This window comes from Hibiscus syriacus, unplaced genomic scaffold, assembly GCF_006381635.1.
Source record: "Hibiscus syriacus cultivar Baekdansim isolate YM2019G1 unplaced genomic scaffold, ASM638163v2 tig00110163_pilon, whole genome shotgun sequence".
Classification (NCBI taxonomy): domain Eukaryota; kingdom Viridiplantae; phylum Streptophyta; class Magnoliopsida; order Malvales; family Malvaceae; genus Hibiscus; species Hibiscus syriacus.
The window spans coordinates 1,688,249-1,709,784 of NW_024062610.1; the positions used below are offsets into that span (position 1 = coordinate 1,688,249).

The following is a 21,536-nucleotide window of genomic DNA, read 5'->3' on the forward strand; positions in this document are numbered from 1 at the left end:
CGAGGCCAAAATTGAATCTAAAATTGATGCTGTCACCTACTTTTTTATAGCTCCGATCCGCATACTGCTCAGTAAATTCTCAAATTTCAACGAATTTTTAACCTCCAAACACCAGCAAAACAGAAGGTCGATAGTCAGGGAAAGAAGGAAGGAAGCGATGATAACGCGATCAAATTTAGCAGAGCAGTTGAGAGAGTATCAGATTCGATCCAAGCACGATTGGGCCTCCGTTTCGATTTTCACTTCAACGTCTAATTTTACTTCTTCTAGGTATATCTAATTCCATTATTTGCGTTTTTCGGTATTTTTTCCGTTAATTTTTCTCTTTCGAATATAACGTTGGAATTCGTAACTGTTTTAACCTGGTTTTGATTCTATATCAAGATCTTTGTTCTTTACGGTATGGTTATGATTTTTTTTCCATTAGTTTGAACTTCGATCGGAAAATTTTACCGGTTTGCGTTTATAATATAATTCAGATAAAAAGTTCAGCTGTGGTTCTCTCTATATTTTTTATTTTTCAAAAATAAATTCCACTTTTCAATCCAATGATACATTTACTAAGAATTGGGGCGGAGCAAAGATTTTTAGAGCAATCAAATTATTGTTTGGAAATACTTTGAAATTTTAGTTGGTTCAAGAAGCGAAATTAACTCTTAGTTTTTATGGACTGCTATTGAGGCCGAAATATGTTAATTAGACCCTCAAAAAGTATAGACCGATAATATTTGAAACCGTTGGTTCATCTTAGTTTTCATCAGAAATAGAAATAAGATGGCTGGAAGAAGCCTGCCCCTTGGGGGTGACCAGAGAATTAGAAAATTCCTCCAGTGTGTATCATGTAGCTGATTCGTGGGACTGAGAGTTTGTTGTGGAGATGAGTACAGGTTCTGATAATACGGTAGCCCTCGCAAATCAGCTTTAGGTGTACTTATGAGTTATGACATTGTTGTTATCTTGCTAACCCTTACTTTTCTACTTGTCTGCCGGGTTTTACATTTTATATTTTCAACTGAATCAATGAATTGGGTGGTTTTAGTGTGAATTAACTGTATGATGGTAGATGCCGTTGGTTCAGCTGTAACGGTTGTATATTATGTGTATCTCTAGTTTTTTCTCAGCTTTGAAGTATCCAGAAGAGCAGAATGCTTATCAATCTTGGGAATAGGTTCTTCAGAATTTGTTTGGATTATCCGAGATCATTGAACATTAGGCTAGGTGTCCTTATTGCTCAGATTGAGAAGCCTTGATGCCATAAGTTGAAAACATTAAGCTGTTGACATTGAACTTATACTTTGCAGCATGTGTTCATTTGATGTTTTTTGCTACTTATGCATGTGTAGTTCCAAAAAGTTTTGAAATATTTGTAGGGTTACAATTAGATTAAATAAATTATACGAGGCAGGAGATTCCAACCTATTATTTGAGAATGTGACATACAGACTAGCTAGTTTTATTGTGATCCTTTCATTTGGTCTTCTTTGCCCTGTTATCTAATCATTGCACTTTCTTGTTTCGTGATTGCAGGGTCGATGTTGTGCTCTTTGTTATATGGGAACTTGTTATTTTAGCTTTCCTGGTTTTTTCAGCTGTTTCTTTATATTTTAGGCATATGCAACTTGCCTTTATCCTAGTATGCATAACTATGCTATTGCTTCTCTGCATGAAAATCACAAAACAAATTAGATTGGATAGGAAAAAGAAAAGGAGGATGCTTCTTCCGTTATCTATGTAGAACTACATGAAGCTTGGCTTGGGTTTTAAAAAAAAGGGATCAACTTGTGGTTTAAATTTGAGATCTATTGATCATTGCATTTTGTTCATGCTTACTGTGGTAAAGAGAATGTGAATTGGCCCAAGGCTAGCTGATGCTGGAATACGGTTTCGATATGATCACCTCAAAATTTGAGGAACCATTGGGGAGTCTAATTTAATTGAGGTGGAAAGTTGGGATGCTCTAATTGAACTGGGTAGCAGTTAATTTTAAGGTACAGGGCGGTTCTCACTACCTTTTTTCCCCTATTCGTAGCTGTGAGAAATTAAATTTAGAATGCTGATCCAGGTGGGAATGTATTAAACAATGTTTGCTTTATTTTGTAACGTATGCAGACTTGGTTGTGGTCATAAAGACATCAGAGAATAGGAGTAGATGCCGTGAGTGATTGAAACATTTTTGCATGTATGAATGATACACCCGTAAAGTTGATTTGCAACAGATCAATAGTACACGTAGGTTGAAGAGTTCTACTGTCCACTATTAAATTATACAATACTTAATAATTCCTTTTCTCTATCTATTTATACTTTTTGATCGAGACATCCAATCTCTTGGGAATTTATTAAAAACCTGAAATTCAAGTCAGTGTATGGCCTCTTAAAGCAAAAGCAATGATCCCCAGGGCATTTAGAACGCAGAAAATCAAAGTCTTGTCTCTTGTTTGATTGGGGTACCCCAATCAAGCCTTCCCTTGGCATATAAATCATCCACGTCATTTTGCACTGTGAGATGACTTTTATGGTGTAAATTCCTTTTTAACCCGATCACGGGACAAAAAGATTAAAGGTAAAGTATACAAATGATTTTTCAATTATTAAGAGTTGTAAATGTATTATTTGACTATTCATATGTTTTAAATTAGTCATTTTTCGAATGAAAAATCATTATACAATTAAAGTAGTTCTAAAATCAAATTTTGATTTTTTTTTCACGGCATAATGAGCTTCAACAAAATTCTTGTTAAGCAATGGTCAAGTCCGATAACACGAACAATGCCTCTGGTAATTCGGAGACGTGTCTTTGAACCAATGAAACTACATACTCCGAGAATGCAGCTCACTTGGCAAAGTTTTAGGGCCATTCTAGACAATCCGAACTCTTCCTCCGACAATCTGAAGAGATTTTTGAAAAAGTTGGTGCGGAGATATGTTCGCCAAGGGAACAACAAAACGTGTCTCATCGACAGAATGACTTGCCTCTTCCAAATCCAATGCCAGCCACCGTTTTCCGCTTCCTTCCTAGGGCCACCAGTTTCTTTGAGCTGATTATGCGAATAAACACGGCCTGCAGTGGCAGTCACAAGAAGAAAGTTTTTAGCTTTTCTTTCTGTCTCAAAATTGTAAACAGGTTCTGGTACGAATAACTCTGCCAGTACATACTAAAAACAGTTTAAATAAATTATTTTATGGTTTTTGGATGATACCGTTAAACTATTTTGCATTGTTTGATAAATTTTAACATTTTTCAAAATCTGTTTTTAGTGGAACAAGCACCTTATAATTTATTATTTTATCTTTTATTGAATTAATTTTATTACTATAAAATTATATTATGCAAAATTTTAAATATATTTCATAATTTTATATTTTTATGAGTACATACACTTTTTTAAACAATATTAAAAATAGAATACTCAACAAATTAATGAAGATAACTATGAATTTATTTTTCTTCATGCTATGCAAGCATGGTTGACTTTTGTTAACAATTTGTCCTGAATTGCAAGTCAAACAATCAACCCAAATCGAGGAATATGCAAGGGAAACCAAACATATGATCTTAATATGAATATATGCATATATAGCTTGAATGATGACTTTAACTACCGTTTGATTACAATGATATAATGGTGTCACCAAAGAGTTATGCATGATTCTTTTTATAAAGAAATATTTGCGTACGTTTATGCGTTGCTTTGTTTTGGATTTTGCTGAGCCTACAACGGAGTTCACAATGAATTCAACGAAGATCACAGCGGATGAAAAAGAGCTTGGGTTTCAGTGGATCTCATTGTAAGAATAAATACCCAAAAGCCCAGTATCAGAAACGAGCTCATGATCCTGTCCAGCACATATAAGAATCAGGCGGATTCATTGTTCAATTTCCCATCGACGGTTGGGATCGTTCAAATCAAAGATACAATACAATCTAGTGATAAACTCAGCTGAGTTTGAGTCGAGAGCCACAATTTCAGCTTCGAACATCTGAGACCATTTCTGGTGATTTTGGGTTCAGTTAACGGAGAGATAGAGGGATGGGAGGTAGTCATGGAGGTACAAAGGTGTAACTTTGCATCACCCTAAGAGATGGCATGCCGTCACCGGAAAAGTCTTGTGCGCTGTCATGTGGTAATCTCTTCTTTTCCCTCCCTCCCTTTTAGTTTGCCTCAATCTGAATATTCATTTGTCATGTTTTTCGTCAATATGTAGCTTTAAATCTGTCTTATCGAATAAAACACGCTTAACTATATAATTCCCAATCCGTCAATTTTGCTTTTTTATTGAATGGATATGCTGAGCTACTCATCGGCGAATTGGGTGCAATTTAAATTAGCACAGCTAAAAGAATGATATACCTTGAGAGGGAAGAATCAACTTCTAAAGTACAGGATTGAATTTGAATCAAATTAACTTGATTTTCAGGGAGTTTATGTTTTAGACTTCGCTTGTTTTCCGGGTTAGGCTGCAAAATTTTCGTTAGGGATCATGATCCATGGAAGTTGTGACTTTCATTCGAATATTTATTATTGGTGTGTTATGCTACAGATAATAATAATAATAATAATAATAATAATAATAATAATAATAATAATAATAATAATAATAATAATAATTGTAGTAGAAAGTTCCTTGCAAAATTGAAAACTTTGATACTACAATGCTGGTGGATTTTCTAAAGTTTCTCAAATTCTGGTGGTTCAGGTTTTGGGTCCTTTATCGGGCTAAGCAAGATGGTCCTGTAGTTTTGGTAAGAGATTCCTCTTTTCAACTGTCTTCATAATCTTCCTTATTCGTTGTAACTTCATTTCATTCTTGGGCTGACTTTGTCTCTTAATCTTAGGGTTGGCGACACCCTTGGGAGGGCCATGATGACCACTCTTATGACCATGGAGACATGCATTAGGTACCGCTTTTGTTTTCATGTGATCGCCTAGCATGACTTGTTTAGTTTCTGTTTTGTGTAATTTGGCACATTTCTGATAGGTTAGTTTAACACAGGTGGAAGGGGAGTCATTTATTCTTTGATGCTCGAAAACTTTATTTATTTATTTATTTTTCAGTAACACTAGTTTATTATGACTATACATTGCTTCAAGTCTATAAGTTGAAAGTGTAATGGTGTTTATATTTGTAACATAATTGATGACATTTGCATACATAAAGAATTTAGGATCATGGTTAAAACAAGAATAGAGGAGAGATAAATCTAGGACTTGCATCAGCATTAATAGCTATATAGTTATTATGTAATTTTATATTTTCCTTTTTTTTTCATTTAGTTTGGAGTTAGGAAGTTTAACATTAATATGTTTTGCCAGTCGATGGTTATTTCTTTTCCCCCTCTTTATGTGTTTGTTGTCAATAGAAAGATGTGCATATAAGCATGTTTAGGAAGTACTTACTATAGAATGAAATGCGACATGAACGAAACTTGCTTTCGACTTCAATGATTAGTGGCAATGTGTTTAGCCGTAGCCTGAAGAAGATTATTTTCTTATGGATGACCCGCGCAGATGCTGCTCTGAATGTGTTCTGTTAATTTTCTCCAGTTTAAATAAAGTGATGATGAAATGGGACTGTGATCATGATGAGACGAAAACTGAAGCTCCAATTATATATTTTGTTTTTTTTTTCCAGAAATAGTTGACGTTAGAGTTGTAAATAAGCTGGTTATGTCTACCCTGTATGTAAAACTTGATTCAATAATAATCCTCCTGGGGAATTTCCAATAAACTTTTGTGAAGTTTCTTCAATATTTATAGATCCCATGAGAGGATGAAATATGTGATTGTGGTCTCGATCCATTTGCTCGCTGGGTTTAATATTGTGGGAATGAATCTCACATTTAGCGAATAACAGCAAGTAAATAAAGATAATGCAAAAGTTAACAAAATTAATTGAAAATGCCATATTTAGTTACTTGAGGAAAAATTGATTGCACCCTCATATTTAGGGTTTTACTTAATTTGATTTTAAATTTAGTTCAAAATCGTGCGACTGTTGGACATTTATGAAAATATTTAGGGAAAAAAAACATACACACAATAATTTTCCTAATTTTTATTAAAGGATTAAATTCTCTATTTGACAGGTGAGTGGAACAAAGCTAGTCTTCGTGACACTATTTACAATGTTTTTAAACCGAAGAAGCAAAAGGGTAACTTTTGTTCTTGTAATAGACTTAATTTATTATTTTAATTCATATCTATTTTCGCATTAATTTAACTCATGAAGTTACTCAATTACATCATTCTATTACCCTACCCTTCACTTAAAACCTTAAATTATAAAGCCTAAACCCTAAATCATAATCCTATTACCTATAAACACTAACTTAGGATTTATAATTTAAGATTTTAGGTTAGGGGAATGATATAGAATAATGAAATTAAATAACATTGATGACTAAATTAATACGAAAATACGATATGAGTGAAAATAATAAATCTGATCTATTATAGAGACAAAGATGACCCTTAAACTAATTTAAAATTTTATTTACTATTCCAACCTCAAAAGTCTCAGCCAATAAGTTAAATATCATTACAGACCAAAAAGCTTAATGGGACAACTTTTCTTTTCTCCTGCAAAAGGTCTAAAAAGGCTTCCACTACAACGAGACATTATTATATAAAAATTCCTCATAATTTTTTTTGAATGGTACATTCTTATTAAATTTGTTAGAAAAATACCTTTAAACGGATCATGTAAGATTATCTTGAGTCTTATAAAATTTGTTTAATAAATCTCGTGTTTTATAAATAGAGAAATCTATAAACTTTTTTTAGACAAAGTCATTTAATATTAGATAAATTAATAATAAATGCATAAAACTCATTTTTCATAAAACGTAAGATTTAACATCACTTTTTACAGAACGTGAAGTCATCATCACAGTTTGAAAGATATTTTTCTAACAAATTTACTAAGGGGATTATTTTTTAAGAAAAATAATTATTGAGGGTTTTTAATATAATAACGCCTAAAATGACTGGCTACTTTGTTTGCTTGTGACGCGACCAGGAATCAAAATGTTTTCTGGAAAACAAAAATCTTAAAAATTTGTATACGTAAAGCACAAAATAACAAATATAATTTTCTTATATTAAAGATAAACCTGATGAGCACGAAAGAGGCATAAATATATATAATGGATATCAAATCTCATATGCAAATTTCTGCCTCCAAAATGAAAACAATAATACAGGGTGAATTATATTTTAAGTCATTCAATTATTAATTTAATTACAAACAAATATTTCTTTAGTAAAAAAAATAATTTGTTAATTTTATTAAATTATTATTACAAACTGATTATTTTTACCATTATATTTAAAATGAAAGCCTAATGCGGTTTAATACATTATTTTTTAAATTTTAAAATAATTCAATAAATTTATATTTTATATTAGAAAAATTACTATCAATTTAATATTTTTATGATATTTTCATATCAAACGTGACCATAAAATTAAGTGTTTACCTTACTCAATTACTGATTTTTATCCCAAAAATGAATATTTTGATTAAAAACAAAAAGATTATCGGTTAAAGTGTTTAAAGAGATATATACTAAAATAACTATTCAGTTAAGGTATATTTTTAGTATTTTATCTTTTTAAATATAAAAAATTACAGTAATTAAATTCTTTCAAATTTGAATTGAACTAAACAAGATTTATAAATTTGAAGACTAAAATTATTATTATTATACTATATTGCGTTAAACATTTCAACTTTCCTTTTATTTTCAAAAGTATAATGGCATGTTTATAATAACTTTTAGTTAAATAACTAAAATATAATTTTAAAAAATAAAGTATTATAATCGATATAATAATCAATAAGTATGATCCAACTACACAATTTAAAACCAAAACATTTTACACTAATTTGGAGTCATTTAATGAATGAAAATAGACAACTGAGATTAATATAATATGAAATGAGAAGTTATTCATTGAAAAAAATAATGAGTAGATAATCTCAGTCGCCTATCTTCACTCATCCAATAATCTTAAATTAATGTAAAACTAAAAAAATTATATTGTGTAAATGGACGTGAACCCAATAACTAAATGACATAGAGTTATTTATTAAGATATATATAGTATATTGAAATCAGGTCGAGTGATCTTTTGATATATATAGGCATAGCTAGAAAAATATCAAAGTGTATATATATATAAACCTAGACCTCTATACATGGTTTTGTTTTTATACTTGCAAGTTGCAGCAACTAGAAGTGACGAAGGAAAATTCCTGCAACTAAGATGCAACATATTTTGAGAAAGATTAACGAAATAAGATTAGTGTAGAATTAGTTAATATTTACTACTGTATTTGGATGTGATTGTGTTGGTGGGTAGGGTGGAGGCCCTGTTGAAGTAAAAGGAATATGGTAGGTCCAAGACGAGGATTGGCTCAATTAGTTGAAAATCATTTTGGGGATAAGACATCCTATCATATACCATATGCATATATATCCTTTCCTTATTTTCAACTCAAGAAACCATTTTTCCTTTGAAGAAAATGACAGCCATACCCCATTCCTTTCTCCATTGATAAGGCTCAATACTTGGCACTGTAGTTGGCTTCTTACTTGAATCATATTCGCTTCAATAGAAGGATGAGTCAAAAATCAAAATCAGAATAATTAATTATAAACAAATAAAAGATAAAATTAAAATTGAGAATTTAAGCAGATATGTCTATATACAATTTTAATAAAAAAAAATAGGAAATAATGAGAACAATAAACATTAACAAATATAAAAAAATTCGAATTTGACTGCTATATAAGCCAACTCCGTTGGACTAGTCTACGGTAACTGGGGAAGCGTAAATTTGTGGGTTGTAAAGTTCCGAAAGGATATCCAAGTGTTTCTTATCTACGCCACGTGTGGTAATATTGTTGGACTTGGGATGCTATACGGAACTAGTCGACGCCCAGAAGTTGATCAATTTTTTAAAAATGGGCCTCTCATTTGCCAGCTCTGCGACCGGACCACCTGTCTTTTTTCCGTGGGCCATTCGCGCCTTCTCCACTTGGCTTCGAGATTTTCCTCAAGTTATAATTGAATAAAATAGTGGTTTAAAGTAGCATTCTCACTTGGATTTTGTAAGTAGTAGTTATTCCAGTTTCCACAGGCCCTTTTATCATTTAATTAAATTTCATATTGCAGTGCACTGTGATTATTGTCATTTGCCCTTTTATCATAGTGCATATCATTAAAACCACTGAGAGTTCGTCTTATTAGTAATCATTGGAATGTAATGTTGATATATTATAGATCGAAATGGCTTTATGAAGTTGGGATCGGCATTGGGAACTAAATGGTAATGTAACGGCGACTTATATAGCAATTGTGTCCCCCACTCAAAAACATGCTCCATACGTGTGACTACTTTTGGAACTATCTTATGACCCAAATTTGCAATTTCACTGACTTCCAATTAGTTTGGTTTCAACAATTCCATCCTTAAATTTGTTTTTTTCCTTCCCACTATATGTTATTACGCATGGTTGTGCCTTGGTAACACATCCTTTGGAAAAATTATTAGAGAATATTAAATTATTTTAAAATGAGGTTATTTGACACATCCATGACATACACTTGACGGACAACGGCAGAACTAAAAAGGTGCTAGTGGGGTCATAGCCCCTAAAATTTAAAAAAGAGTAAACTATACAAATGGTCACTAATATTTGAGTAAATTTTTGTTTTTACCATTGATGTTTTAAAAGTCACAAATTAGTCACTAACGTTATCGTTTGTTACAAATTAGTTACTCGACGTTAACAGCCGTTAACAAGCGTGACAGAAAATACACGTGGATCGTTATCTGCTTATCTGGATGGTTGACCGCCACAATAGAGAAATGTTGGAATCCCTTTGACCAGTGCTTTACCAAATATTTAATGAAAATTTAATTGATAAATAAATTAATGGGGAAATCAAGGTTTAATAATAAATTTGTTCATTTGTTGCTTTTCAAACATACCATCTTCACTTTTGTTCTTTTTTATGCTCAAGCTCAACAATGTAAACAATCCAACTCAAACCAGCTTTCAACAATGACAACCATAAGAGCAAACTAGCAAGAACTTTTCAAAGGGTCGTCAACCTAATAACCACCACAAAAATTGCTTCAAGCAATGGGATTGAAAATGGCTCCCACAGTGCCTCCGATGTTAACCGAAGAGGTGCTGCCTTGGAAGCTCTGGTGGCCATGGTTTTCGCCAGTTTCACTTCCATCAAAGCTGCTTACGCCGAGCTACAAATGGTTCAAAACCCTTATAACAGCGACGCCATTCAAGCCGCCGACCAAGTTGTCGTGGAACAACTCAAAGTGTTTTCGGAGCTGAAGCACAAGTTTTTAAAGCATGAGCTTGATGTTTCACCACAAGTCAGTTTGATGCTCGCCGAGATCCAAGAACAACAAAGCTTGATGTGCACTGCCGAGATCAATATCAAGAAGCTGGAATATGATATCGAAAGAAAAGTTGTAGACATTGCTTTACACCATAAACAGCTTAAAGATTGCACCTTTTTAAACAGGTCCATGGAGAAGAAACTAAACGAAAGTGGACTTCTTTCAATGTTCGATAATATCAAGTTCACAACGATGAATCCAAGTGATTTCGTTCAAGTTTTGAACTTTACAATAAAATTTGTTTGTAGTTCGTGAGGTTGATGATGAAGGAGATGGAGAAAGCAAAATGGGATGTTGATGTAACTCATAAAAGTATTGAACCTGGTACCATTCTGGCAAAACAAAGCCATCGATGCTTTGTCTTTGAATCTTTTGTGTGTAAAACAATGTTAGAAGGCTTTGTTTCTCATGATTTCGGGGTCACAAAGGAGGAATATTTCAACGAATTCAAGAGCTTGAAAACTGCTCAGCCGAAATTCTTTCTAGTTCAAAACCCATATTCTTCTTTTGCTAAGTTCGTCGTAGCCAAATACCTCAAGCTTGTTCATCCTAGAATGGAATGTTCATTTTTTGGGAACTTGAACCAGAGGAAGCTTGTTATCAATGGTGGGTTTCCAGATACAGCTTTTTTCACAGCTTATACAGAGATGGGAAGGCGATTTTGGCTGTTGTGTTGCTTGGGGTTTTCGATGAATGAACAAGTTTCAGTCTTTCAAGTGAAGGAGAATTGTAGATTCTCTTTTCTCTCTCAAACCCTCTTTGAAATTGATTATCTCATGGAGAAATGGAAGAAGAAAAGGTTAAAAATTTGAAAAAGGTTAGACCTTTTTCTTTTATTATTAAATCTTGATTCTCCACCGTTAATTGATTTATTAATTATTTTTTATTAAATATTTGGTAAAGCACATGTTAAAGGGATTTTAACAATTCTCCACTATGGTGATCAACAATATAGGTAAGCAGATAACGGTCTACGTGTGTTTTCCATCACGATTGTAACAAACGATAATGATGAAAATGTTAGTAACAAATGTGTGTTCTCCAATTTGTAACAAACGATAACGTTAGTAACCGATTTGTAACTTTTGAAACATTAATGATGAAAACAAAAATTTACTCAAACATTAGTGACCATTTGTGTAGTTTATCCTTTAAAAAATTATAATTCATACCTTTAAAGTTTTCAAAAAAAATTAACTTAGTCCTCTTAATATTTTTAAAAAAATTCAAATTAAACTTTAAAATTTGTTAATATTCTTAATTAAATATCCTCCCATAATTTTAAAATTTATTATTAAGCCTAGTAAAATTTCAAAAGATTTAGTTAGACCCTAATTTTTTTTAAAATGTAAACTAAACCCCTCAAAATTTTTACAAATTTTAATTTAAACCTCCCATTTTTTAAGTTTTAACTCGCCCCAGATTCTATCACTAAGTTCCACCACTAGTGACGGATCCATTCGCTTCGTCATCATAATGTTGATAGGCTTATAAGATAGACCAATAGTGATTGCATTATTATTTATTGATGGACACTACTCTCACACATATCCAAAATCATAATATACTATTAAAGACAGAATCAACTTACTATAATGATTAAAAGGAACTGATGTTGTTATTAAAGATCACGAGTTCGAACATTAATAATTACATTAGAATGATTAATCATTTATTATAAAATGATTAAGTGTATTTAGAATTTGTTTGTAGGAGAAAAGAAAAAAAGGAATACTGTCGGCGAATTTGGTATAGCAAAAATCTCGGGGTTTTCGAGGCACAGCGTGGTACCACGTGTAACAAAAATGATCAGTATTGAATTACAAATTTGGGGGCTCCTATAAATGGTGTATTCCCATGTTCCCTTTCGGCTATAGGGTCGTCCTTGCTGATAGAAACTTTGGATATAACCTTTAGCTTTTAGGTTAAATCAATCAAAACAGAGAGAGCAGCAAAATCAAGCACCAAAAGTAGAGGAAAATAGAAAGAAAAGAGAGATATGGATGAGAATAAAGCATTGAATTCCAGCAGGTTCAAAAGAGTTTGCGTCTTTTGTGGAAGCAGCCCCGGCAAGAGAAACTGCTATCGCGATGCTGCCCTAGAGCTGGGACAAGAACTGGTACTCTACTCTTTCCTCGTAACATGCTAACAACTTGCGACTAATCTCGATTCCTTGGGTTTTCATTCCATGTTCAAGGTGTCCCGCAAGTTGGATCTTGTTTATGGAGGAGGAAGCGTGGGGTTAATGGGTTTGGTTTCTCAGGAAGTCCACCGCGGTGGAGGCCACGTTTTAGGGTACCAAATACCAATACATGCATATTCTTCTCTTGGTTGGGATCTGTTATGTACATTTCATATCTCGTTTGTTGATTTTTCTTTGATTCATTCCGCAGAATTATCCCCAAAACACTGATGAACAAAGAGGTATATACTTTCTCAATCTTGATTTTCCTATTTCTTAATGTTAATGCCCTTGTGTTTTGGTTAAGCAGATAACTGGGGAAACAGTGGGAGAGGTGAAAGCTGTTGCAGACATGCACCAAAGGAAAGCCGAGATGGTCCGCCATTCTGACTGTTTTATCGCCTTACCAGGCAGGTCCCTTTCAACTTTCAAATGTATGCCACAGCCACTCATGAATTGTATCTTTATAAGTAATTAATTAACTTAATTATTGTTTATTTTCAACTAAATTTAATTAAACCAGGTGGATATGGAACCCTTGAAGAGTTGCTAGAAGTCACAGCATGGGCCCAGCTTGGAATCCACGACAAGCCTGTAAAGACATTTCATGTCTCATCATCCTGATGAATCAATCTGTTGGTCGAAACTGGTTTTCTGAAACTATTTCTCCAACATTCTTAACTTGTTTCTGTTTCATGTAATGGCCAACAGGTTGGCTTGGTTAATGTGGATGGCTACTATGATTATTTGCTCACCTTCCTAGACAAAGCCGTGGATGATGGCTTCATCAAACCAACCCAACGTAATATCATTGTCTCTGCTCCAACTGCAAGACAAGTTGTCCAAAAACTCGAGGTGGGTTTATTTTCAGCTTTTCATATTATTCAATTATATTATTGTGTATTTATGTATGTGTTCCGAAAACTTAGGATAGCGTTTTGTTTGAATATATATATATATATTATATATATATATATAGGAATACGTGCCAATGCATGATGGAGTTATTGCTAAAGCAAGGTGGGAGGCTAAACAATTGGAGCTCAATTCATCTTTGCAAACTGAAATTGCTTGTTAGCTAAAGAAAGATAACAATGGTCTCCCTTTTAATTTTTTAATTTTAATATTTTGTTTAATTAAAAAAAATATTTTGCAAATGTAAGTAAGCAAGTAGGTAGGGTAGGGTTTATCCTTTCAAATTTTGCGTCAACTGTATTACTGTGGAGGATAGAAAGAAGAAAATCCATGGGACGAAAAATTAATGAATCAAAATTGTTAATATATGTTCATGGTTGTTTCTTGTTAACTTTAACTCCTTTGTGGACAGAAATGGATGTTGGTAATTTTCAGTGCCATATATATGCTTCCTTTGGAAAAGAACACCAAGCAAAAACCATAAAAGCTTTAAATTCTGTTTTCCACGCCTGCTGTTTCCGTTCTAGTGCTGTGCAGAGACCCCCATCTCTCACGCTATTGCTTGCTTCTACCAAATCTTTTCAGCCTCTGGAGTTTGGATAATGTAACGATCTCTTATGGAGTATTCGTTAACAGTGTGTGTTAATGTGTATGGTTAGTTAAAAACTTACGTAGTTATAGTTAGTCATACTTGGTGTTGATAGCAGTGTATAAATAATTGTAAAAGGCTTAGTTTACTTTTTAATAAAAAAAGTTTCTTTTCCTCTTTTCTACAAACGCTGTTATGGTATCAGAGAATACTGCTTCTTTGAATTCGGGCGATTCGTTTCAGTCTTTCAAGAATGATGACCCGAGTAGTGAATATTACATCCACTCAAATGAGAATCCTTCACTTGTTCTAACGTCTGCTTTGTTGACTGGAAGCAATTATCACAGTTGGGCGAGGTCGATGCGGATGTCGTTAATCTCCGAGAACAAGTTGCGTTTTGTCGATGGTTCGATCAAAGCACCGTGAGAAGACGATCTGATGTATCAGGCGTGATTCAAGTGCAATAATCTTGTCCTTTCTTGGCTTCAATGAACCCTAAATTCCGAAATTGGGCAAAACGTAATGTGGATCGATTACGCTTACGATCTTTGGGTTGATCATTTTGATAGGTTTTCTCAAGGAGATTTGATGCGAATTTCCGACTTGCAACAAGAATTATTTTCTTTACAACAAGATACACGTACTGTGACTGCTTATTACACGCAATTGAAAATAGTACAGAATGAAATGTGCAATTTGCGGCCATTGACTGCATGCGATTGTACTGTAAAAGAATACAGGAAGCAAGACTTTATAGTTAAATCTTGAAAGATTTGAATGAGAATTCTTTGTTTAGAAATCACATATTCTAATGATGAAACCCATGCCTGCTATAAATGAGATTTTTGCTCTTGTTGTTCAACATGAGAGGTCAATTACTGTTAGCGGTTCTGCAAATGAGTAACATTTTGTTTGCTGGAAGGAATATGCATAATAATAGGAATACCCATTTTGATAATTCTGGACATGGATTTAATTCAAAGAAGCCCTTTAATTCTCGAAAAAAACCCAACTTGCACATACTATGGTGTCTATGGGCATTCTATTGATAAGTGTTATCGCAAGCATGGTTTTCCTCCTGGCTATAAAACTTCTAATTGAGAATAGACTGGAAAAGCAAGTCAAGTTTCTTATTCTGATAAGCGTGAATCTATAAGTTCTGATTCCTTGAACGCAACAAGTGGTTCTGTTTCCCTTACTAAGGAACAATACAATAGCTTGTTATTTTTGATAAAATAGAAAGAGGTTTCACAGACCTTAGCATCTCAAGTCAATGCACTGTCTTCGGTTTTTGGTGCAGCATCTCTGTCTGGGTCAGCTATGGCTTTTCTTGCTTTGGTCAATTTCCTAGAGCTAAATGGATTGTAGACTCGGGAGCTACAGATCATATTGTGAATTCCATTTGTTATTTTAGGGATATTATCCTATTGATAACAAGTTTTTTAGTCTTCCTAATAATCAATTAGTTAAAGTGACTCGTATAGGAACTGTTGAAGTTTCACCAAGTTAATTCTCAAGGATGTATTCTTTATACCGGTTACACTTTCAATTTAATTTCTACCTCACAGCTTACAAGAGATGGTTCTTGCTGTTTGATTTTTTAATTTACTTCTTGTGTTAGACAGGATTTGAATCTTCGGAAGACGACTGGTATAGCTAATCTAGTTGATGGTTTGTATGAATTGGAAACTAGTGAACCTCAAGAATCTTCTGCTTGTTCTACTATGAGTAATAGTCTTTGGCATAATCGGCTAGGACATCCTGCTAGGCAGAGTATGAGTTTTTTTTTTCTCAGTTGAACAGTGATATTTCTATTGATTGTACTTTGGATTGTGAAGTTTGTCATTTAGCCAAACATAAAAGACTTATTTTTCCTGTTAGTCAAAGTGTTTCTAATGCTTGTTTTGATCTAATTCATATGGATGTGTGGGAACCTTTTCCTGTTAAGAGCATATATGGACATATTTATTATTTTACTGTAGTTGATGATAAAAGTAGGTTTTTGAGGATTTTCCCTATAAAAAATTGGAATTTGTGTCAGTTGGATATTAATAATGCTTTCTTACATGGTGATTTGCAAGAAGAGGTGTACATAGATTTGCCTCCTGGTTTTAATACTAATCAGTCTATTGCTGTTTGTAAGCTGAATAAGAGTTTATATTGTTTAAAACAGGCAAGTAAGAAATGGAATGAGAAGTTAACTGCCGTTTTGCTTTCTCAGAATTTTATACAGGCTGTTTCTGACTCTTCTATGTTTTTAAGGGGACAGGTTCTAAGTTTACAGCCTTGGTCATATATGTTGATGATATTACTCTTGCTAGTGCAGATATGGAAGAAAATTTTCAAGTTAAAACCTATCTGCATGACATGTTCAAGATTAAAGACCTTGATAATTTAAAGTTTTTTTTATGACTGCTTCAAAACTAAAGAAAATTTGGGCTCATTATCAGTCTACAAGGACTCAAGGAGTCGGGAGGTAGGGGACGACTTATCTTTTTCAAATGCCGCCAAATATTCAACGGTCAAAAGGTGACAGGGCTGATTTTAAGGCCTGGTGCGGATAGAATTGAATGAAGAATTTTTGAATAAGTTGAGTTAATCAATGATATTTTATTATTTTAATTTAATTTTTTATTAGGTTAATGTGATTACATAATAGTATCTATTTTAAATATTTTCAATCATTTGACAATAAATGCTCCTAATTGTAGTCGTTGATGCTCAAACTCGTGAGCTTTAGGAACAATAATTCCTTTAATTTAAATTAAGTTAAATAATTAAATTTGATTAATTCCATTTTTTTATTTTTTTAAAATTAAATCAATTTTTACTCATATCTAATCAACATATCATTAGATGTGACAAATATTTAATTCGATTTTAAAATTAAAAAAATTATTTTTGAATTAATCAAATCTAGTCATTTGATTTATTCATTTTTTTAATTAACTCAAATAAATTATTATTTTTTTCCAATTTGAACTAAGGCGAACTTTTATAATATTTAAGAAAATCAATCAATAAACTACTCATTGGAGCACTGTTGTTTTTTAAATGAATAAAATATTTCACTCAATAATTTTTTTAGAAAGTAAATTTAACTTTAAAAAAAAAAGCAAAGGTAGTCGACAATAGTATAATGACAACATTGTACAATGGGTGACAATCAACTACGTATTAAAGTGGTAGCTCGGGAAACAAATGATTTAGGTAAAAAAAAAGTTTTTAATCACCACGAACATTCTTGAAAATACTCATTTGCGACAGTTTAATATACGACTTAAAAAAGATACTATTAATTTTGTCATTATTTAAATAATAAAATCGATAAAAAAATTATCGAAAACATTATTATTTTTATAGATTTTGTTATTATTGGACTCTTTACCGATTTTGATAAAGCACTACCAGTTTTGTTATTATTGAGCGCTTTACCGGATTTGTTAAAAAACTACCAATTTTGTTATTTTTTCTATTAATTTTGTTATTATTGGACACTTTTACTGAAAATGTTAAAAAAATTAATATTTTAAGTAAAAATAATAATGTTTTAAGTAATTTTTTTACCAGTTTTGTTATTTAAATAATAACAAAATCGATAACGTCTTTTTTTAACCCTTATATTAAGTTGCCGTACTGTAGAACTTCATCGAACATTCCACAACTATATCTGAACTTTAAAAGAGTGATGAAGATAAATAATAAGGAAATTTGTGAAAGATGATATAATTAGTTGCTAAAGAAATCCTCAAAAAAAAATAAAATATTACTTGCTAAAGAACAAGTATATTGTTCGATGGAAGACAGCGAGGATAATCTGAAAACAGTCGAAATATTATGAGAATTTAAAGTAAATTTAAAAAATAAGATGTGTGTGCAGGTAGACACAATGGGGAGAATGTGACCAAACATCTTAAACCAATGCACACTTAATCATCCAAGGGTTTCCCATTGGGCTTAATATATAGTTATATCAGAGTTGTCATCATCTTATTTCTTTCCAGGGCAAGAGACTGGGTTTAACGAGTAAACAAAAATCAACTCAGATTATAAGGATAACAGTTGATGTTTGTGTTTTCTTACAACTCTAATTTACGTGTAGATAGAAATGTTTGTCTTTTCTACTTGTTGCATTTGGGATGGTTTTACTTCTCCCCTTCCATTTTACAAACCGATTTAGGTATATGACTCAAACTCCAGTGTCCAAAGTTGTACGATTTTATAGTTTGAATTCTAACTCTGGTTGGTGCAAACGAATTCATTGATATTTGAAACTAACCACTTCACACGCGTACCTTATCCGAATTCTGCCCTGTCCAACAACGAGCAACCGATCTCAGCCTGTACCACTACCCTTTTTTTAAGCGTAAACTTTTTGCATGTCACAGATTTATTTTGATCCGTCTTTATCAACCTCTTGCTGCTCGGTGCTTCCTTCTCCCATCGATCATCTTCACTTTATCCATTCCCCTCTCAAATTGCCTTACAATTGTAATTATCTTATGTTGATTAACAAATAGTATGGCATCCTTAGCACAAAAACACTTGATTCAACAGCGAACGACACAGATTGGTTCTTCCGCTGGAGGAATACAGCTCATGTATACTATCCCCACTTGATAAGCTAGACTCATCGACGTTTAATACACTGGTCCCAATGCATGCACTCGGGAACTCCAGATACAATATGCCTTTATAACCAGTAAACAAATTAATGGGATAAATGCCAAAGGAGTCGAGACCAAGAGAATCAGTCCCCATCCAACACCAGTGCATTACTTCTCCTCCACATCACCCTGAAAACAACCCAACCAAACCCAAATTTTCTTCCCTTCCAAATGAAAATGACTCTGTGGCACTGAGGAGAGTTTAGCAAAGTTTTTGGGATTCCTTAATGAGCCTGTGGTCCTTCTGGACCCAGTATAGTTGCAAGTAGGCCTTGTTTGAGCCCCCACATAATAATTAAAGGCGTTTTGTCATCCTGTTTTTTCTACACCCCTCAGTTAACGACTGGTCGTGAGTCGTATACCATAACATACAGTACAAAAGAAAGCCAAGGCTGGTCCCTGGTGGCTGGCGCCCACAGTGAAGCACTGGATTAATGGATTTCCCTTTGTTAGGTGATGTATCATTTTTACAAATGATAAAATTGTCAATTATTGGCCATTATGGTCCCTTGTTTCTTTTTCCTGGAGATTTGGGACGGTTGGTCTAAACCCATAATATCCCCTTGCCGACTTTGAACAAGCTTTTTCTGGACTGCCAGCAACCACCTACTATATTGAGAGGTTAGACTTTGGAGTTATATTACAGGGAATCAATTGCAACAATAGCAAATATGTAATTGAAAACTAAAACCGGCTGAGGGGAAGAATTTTAAAATTGGGGTCTGCAACTTAATCGAACTCCAGTTGTTTATTTGGCTTAACGTGAACATTGTCGGTGTAGAAGATACTTTCTAACTCATGTTCAATGCCATAATACCAACTGTTTGAATAATGACTAATTGTTACTAATAGAGATGGTTCAAGAGGTAAGCAACTTGATATCGTTTAAGCAATATCTCAGGTTCGAGTTCTTGTGTATGCAGAAAATCTCCGTTAGAAGACTCACCCACAAAAACTAGGAGTGTGACAGGGTCGATCCAGATTAATCAAGGCAAAACCTTGAAACTAAAGGACAACCAAGAAATATAACTAATTGTTAATGTCAAAGAATAATGCCCAGCGGCCAATATTATTCAATAGCTTTAAGCATGAACCATTCTTGCCCTTTATCTGAGCAACACAAAGTATATTCCAGACATGAGAAGACCAAAATCACCAAACTTCCAATATCCCAGACACATAAATGGAATTAGAGGTACTGGAATCAACCAAGAATCTAAAACGAATTTCAATAAATAATAATACTACAACAATAACTGCACATTGCTGTGAGAAGGATTGACAGCATCTCCTCCAAGGAATTAAACTACGCATCAGGAGTATCAGGCAATAGAACGATTACTTTTCAATATCAAAATTTAACTAATATGGGTCCCTATGAATTTTATTACCAGTACACACTATTTCAATGAATCTAGGCGGTAAAAGGGAAAGAAAGTCAAATGGAAGGCATGCCCAATTGTCCAACAAAAAAAAACATCTTCCTATTGCTTGAAATGCTGGTGAAAATGACACAGGATTAGGTTCTGTCGCCTGCATTTTGCCTGAATTTAGCTACTTTGATGCGTGAGATAAGAGACTCCCCGATATTTAATACCCTTTCGGCCTTTCCTACCGACCAACTTCACCCCAAAGTTGCGATGTAACCAATTCATCATGTGCCCATCTCCATTCTATCACGATGGAAGGTGAGTTAGGGTTTGAATGTGGTGAATTGGGGAAAAATTGAAGAAAGGAATTGGGAATGGAGCAGCCGAAAATGGGAGAGAATCGAAAGTAATTAGGAATTGAAGGGGAATTAGGGATTGAGAATTTACCAGAGGAGGGGACGGGTGATGCAAAGGAAATGGATGGGTTACTCGGTTGGGAAATGCAGGCCAAAGCAGTTGAAGATAATTTATCCAGATGGGCCAATCGGAATTCAACCCAAAATACTCATCAACTTATGGGGTAGACCTTTTGGGCTTGGAGACTAAACTGACCAAATGTTTGTAGCAGACGATTGGATTGGGTGAGTCAGCAATATGGTAGTTATTTTGTTAGATATGTTGTACTGACAGCATATGATACTTGTTTATATATAAATTGTACCAAATCCTTTAAGGATCATCTATGGAATGAAATTACACGTTAATTCAACCCAAAATACTCATCAACTTATGGGGTAGACCTTTTGGGCTTGGAGACTAAACTGACCAAATGTTTGTAGCAGACGATTGGATTGGGTGAGTCAGCAATATGGTAGTTATTTTGTTAGATATGTTGTACTGACAGCTATATGATACTTGTTTATATATAAATTGTACCAAATCCTTTAAGGATCATCTATGGAATGAAATTACACGTTTTATGTATTTCTATTTCTCTCTATTTTCTGAAATCCCTATTTCTTTCTATCAATTTTATCCTAAATCATAACAAATTGGTAATCAAAGCCTGATTCCTGGCAATTAGAAAAACTGGGAAAGCAGAAGAAAGTTCAAACAATGGCAGAAGAGACAGTGTTGGCTGCCATTCAACAAAGTGTTAAAGAATTACAAATGCAGATGGCAGAGTTTAAGGAGGATTCAAAGGTGCCAAAATGGTGGGAACAGAAAGAGAAAAGGTTGGATAGTTTAGAAGCTGAGTTTGCATAGCAGAAAGGTTATTTGTCGAGCATCTTGAAGATTCTGAGGAGTATGGAAGGGGAGGAAACTTCTGAAGAGGAAACAAGTGTTGAGCGTAAAAATAACCAGGTAAATGAACTTGA

The 21,536-nt window shown here is 33.5% G+C and overlaps 2 protein-coding genes and 1 pseudogene across 3 annotated transcripts; all 3 read left to right on the top strand.

Moving 5' to 3' along the window:
• The first annotated feature begins 20 nt into the window (after window positions 1-20).
• Window positions 21-16,593, top strand: LOC120216719. Of its 2 annotated transcripts, XM_039214067.1 has the most exons (4): window positions 21-270; window positions 1,528-1,745; window positions 3,696-3,707; window positions 16,582-16,593. In XM_039214067.1, exons 1-2 carry the CDS (start codon window positions 158-160, stop codon window positions 1,733-1,735), a joined length of 321 nt encoding a protein of 106 aa, XP_039069998.1. In that variant the 5' UTR covers window positions 21-157; the 3' UTR covers window positions 1,736-1,745; window positions 3,696-3,707; window positions 16,582-16,593. The 2 variants fall into 2 exon arrangements, 1 of the variants encoding a protein (XP_039069998.1); XR_005525076.1 differs by lacking the exons at window positions 3,696-3,707; window positions 16,582-16,593 and adding an exon at window positions 1,849-2,055 and having other exon boundaries at window positions 123-270; window positions 1,528-1,804.
• Window positions 10,060-12,253, top strand: LOC120216786 (annotated as a pseudogene).
• LOC120216717 (cytokinin riboside 5'-monophosphate phosphoribohydrolase LOG5-like) lies at window positions 12,376-13,746 on the top strand. Its single transcript, XM_039214065.1, has 7 exons — window positions 12,376-12,553; window positions 12,632-12,729; window positions 12,828-12,858; window positions 12,927-13,026; window positions 13,140-13,210; window positions 13,328-13,471; window positions 13,596-13,746. Exons 1-7 carry the CDS (start codon window positions 12,434-12,436, stop codon window positions 13,692-13,694), a joined length of 663 nt encoding a protein of 220 aa, XP_039069996.1. The 5' UTR covers window positions 12,376-12,433; the 3' UTR covers window positions 13,695-13,746.
• Window positions 16,594-21,536: the final 4,943 nt, after the last annotated feature.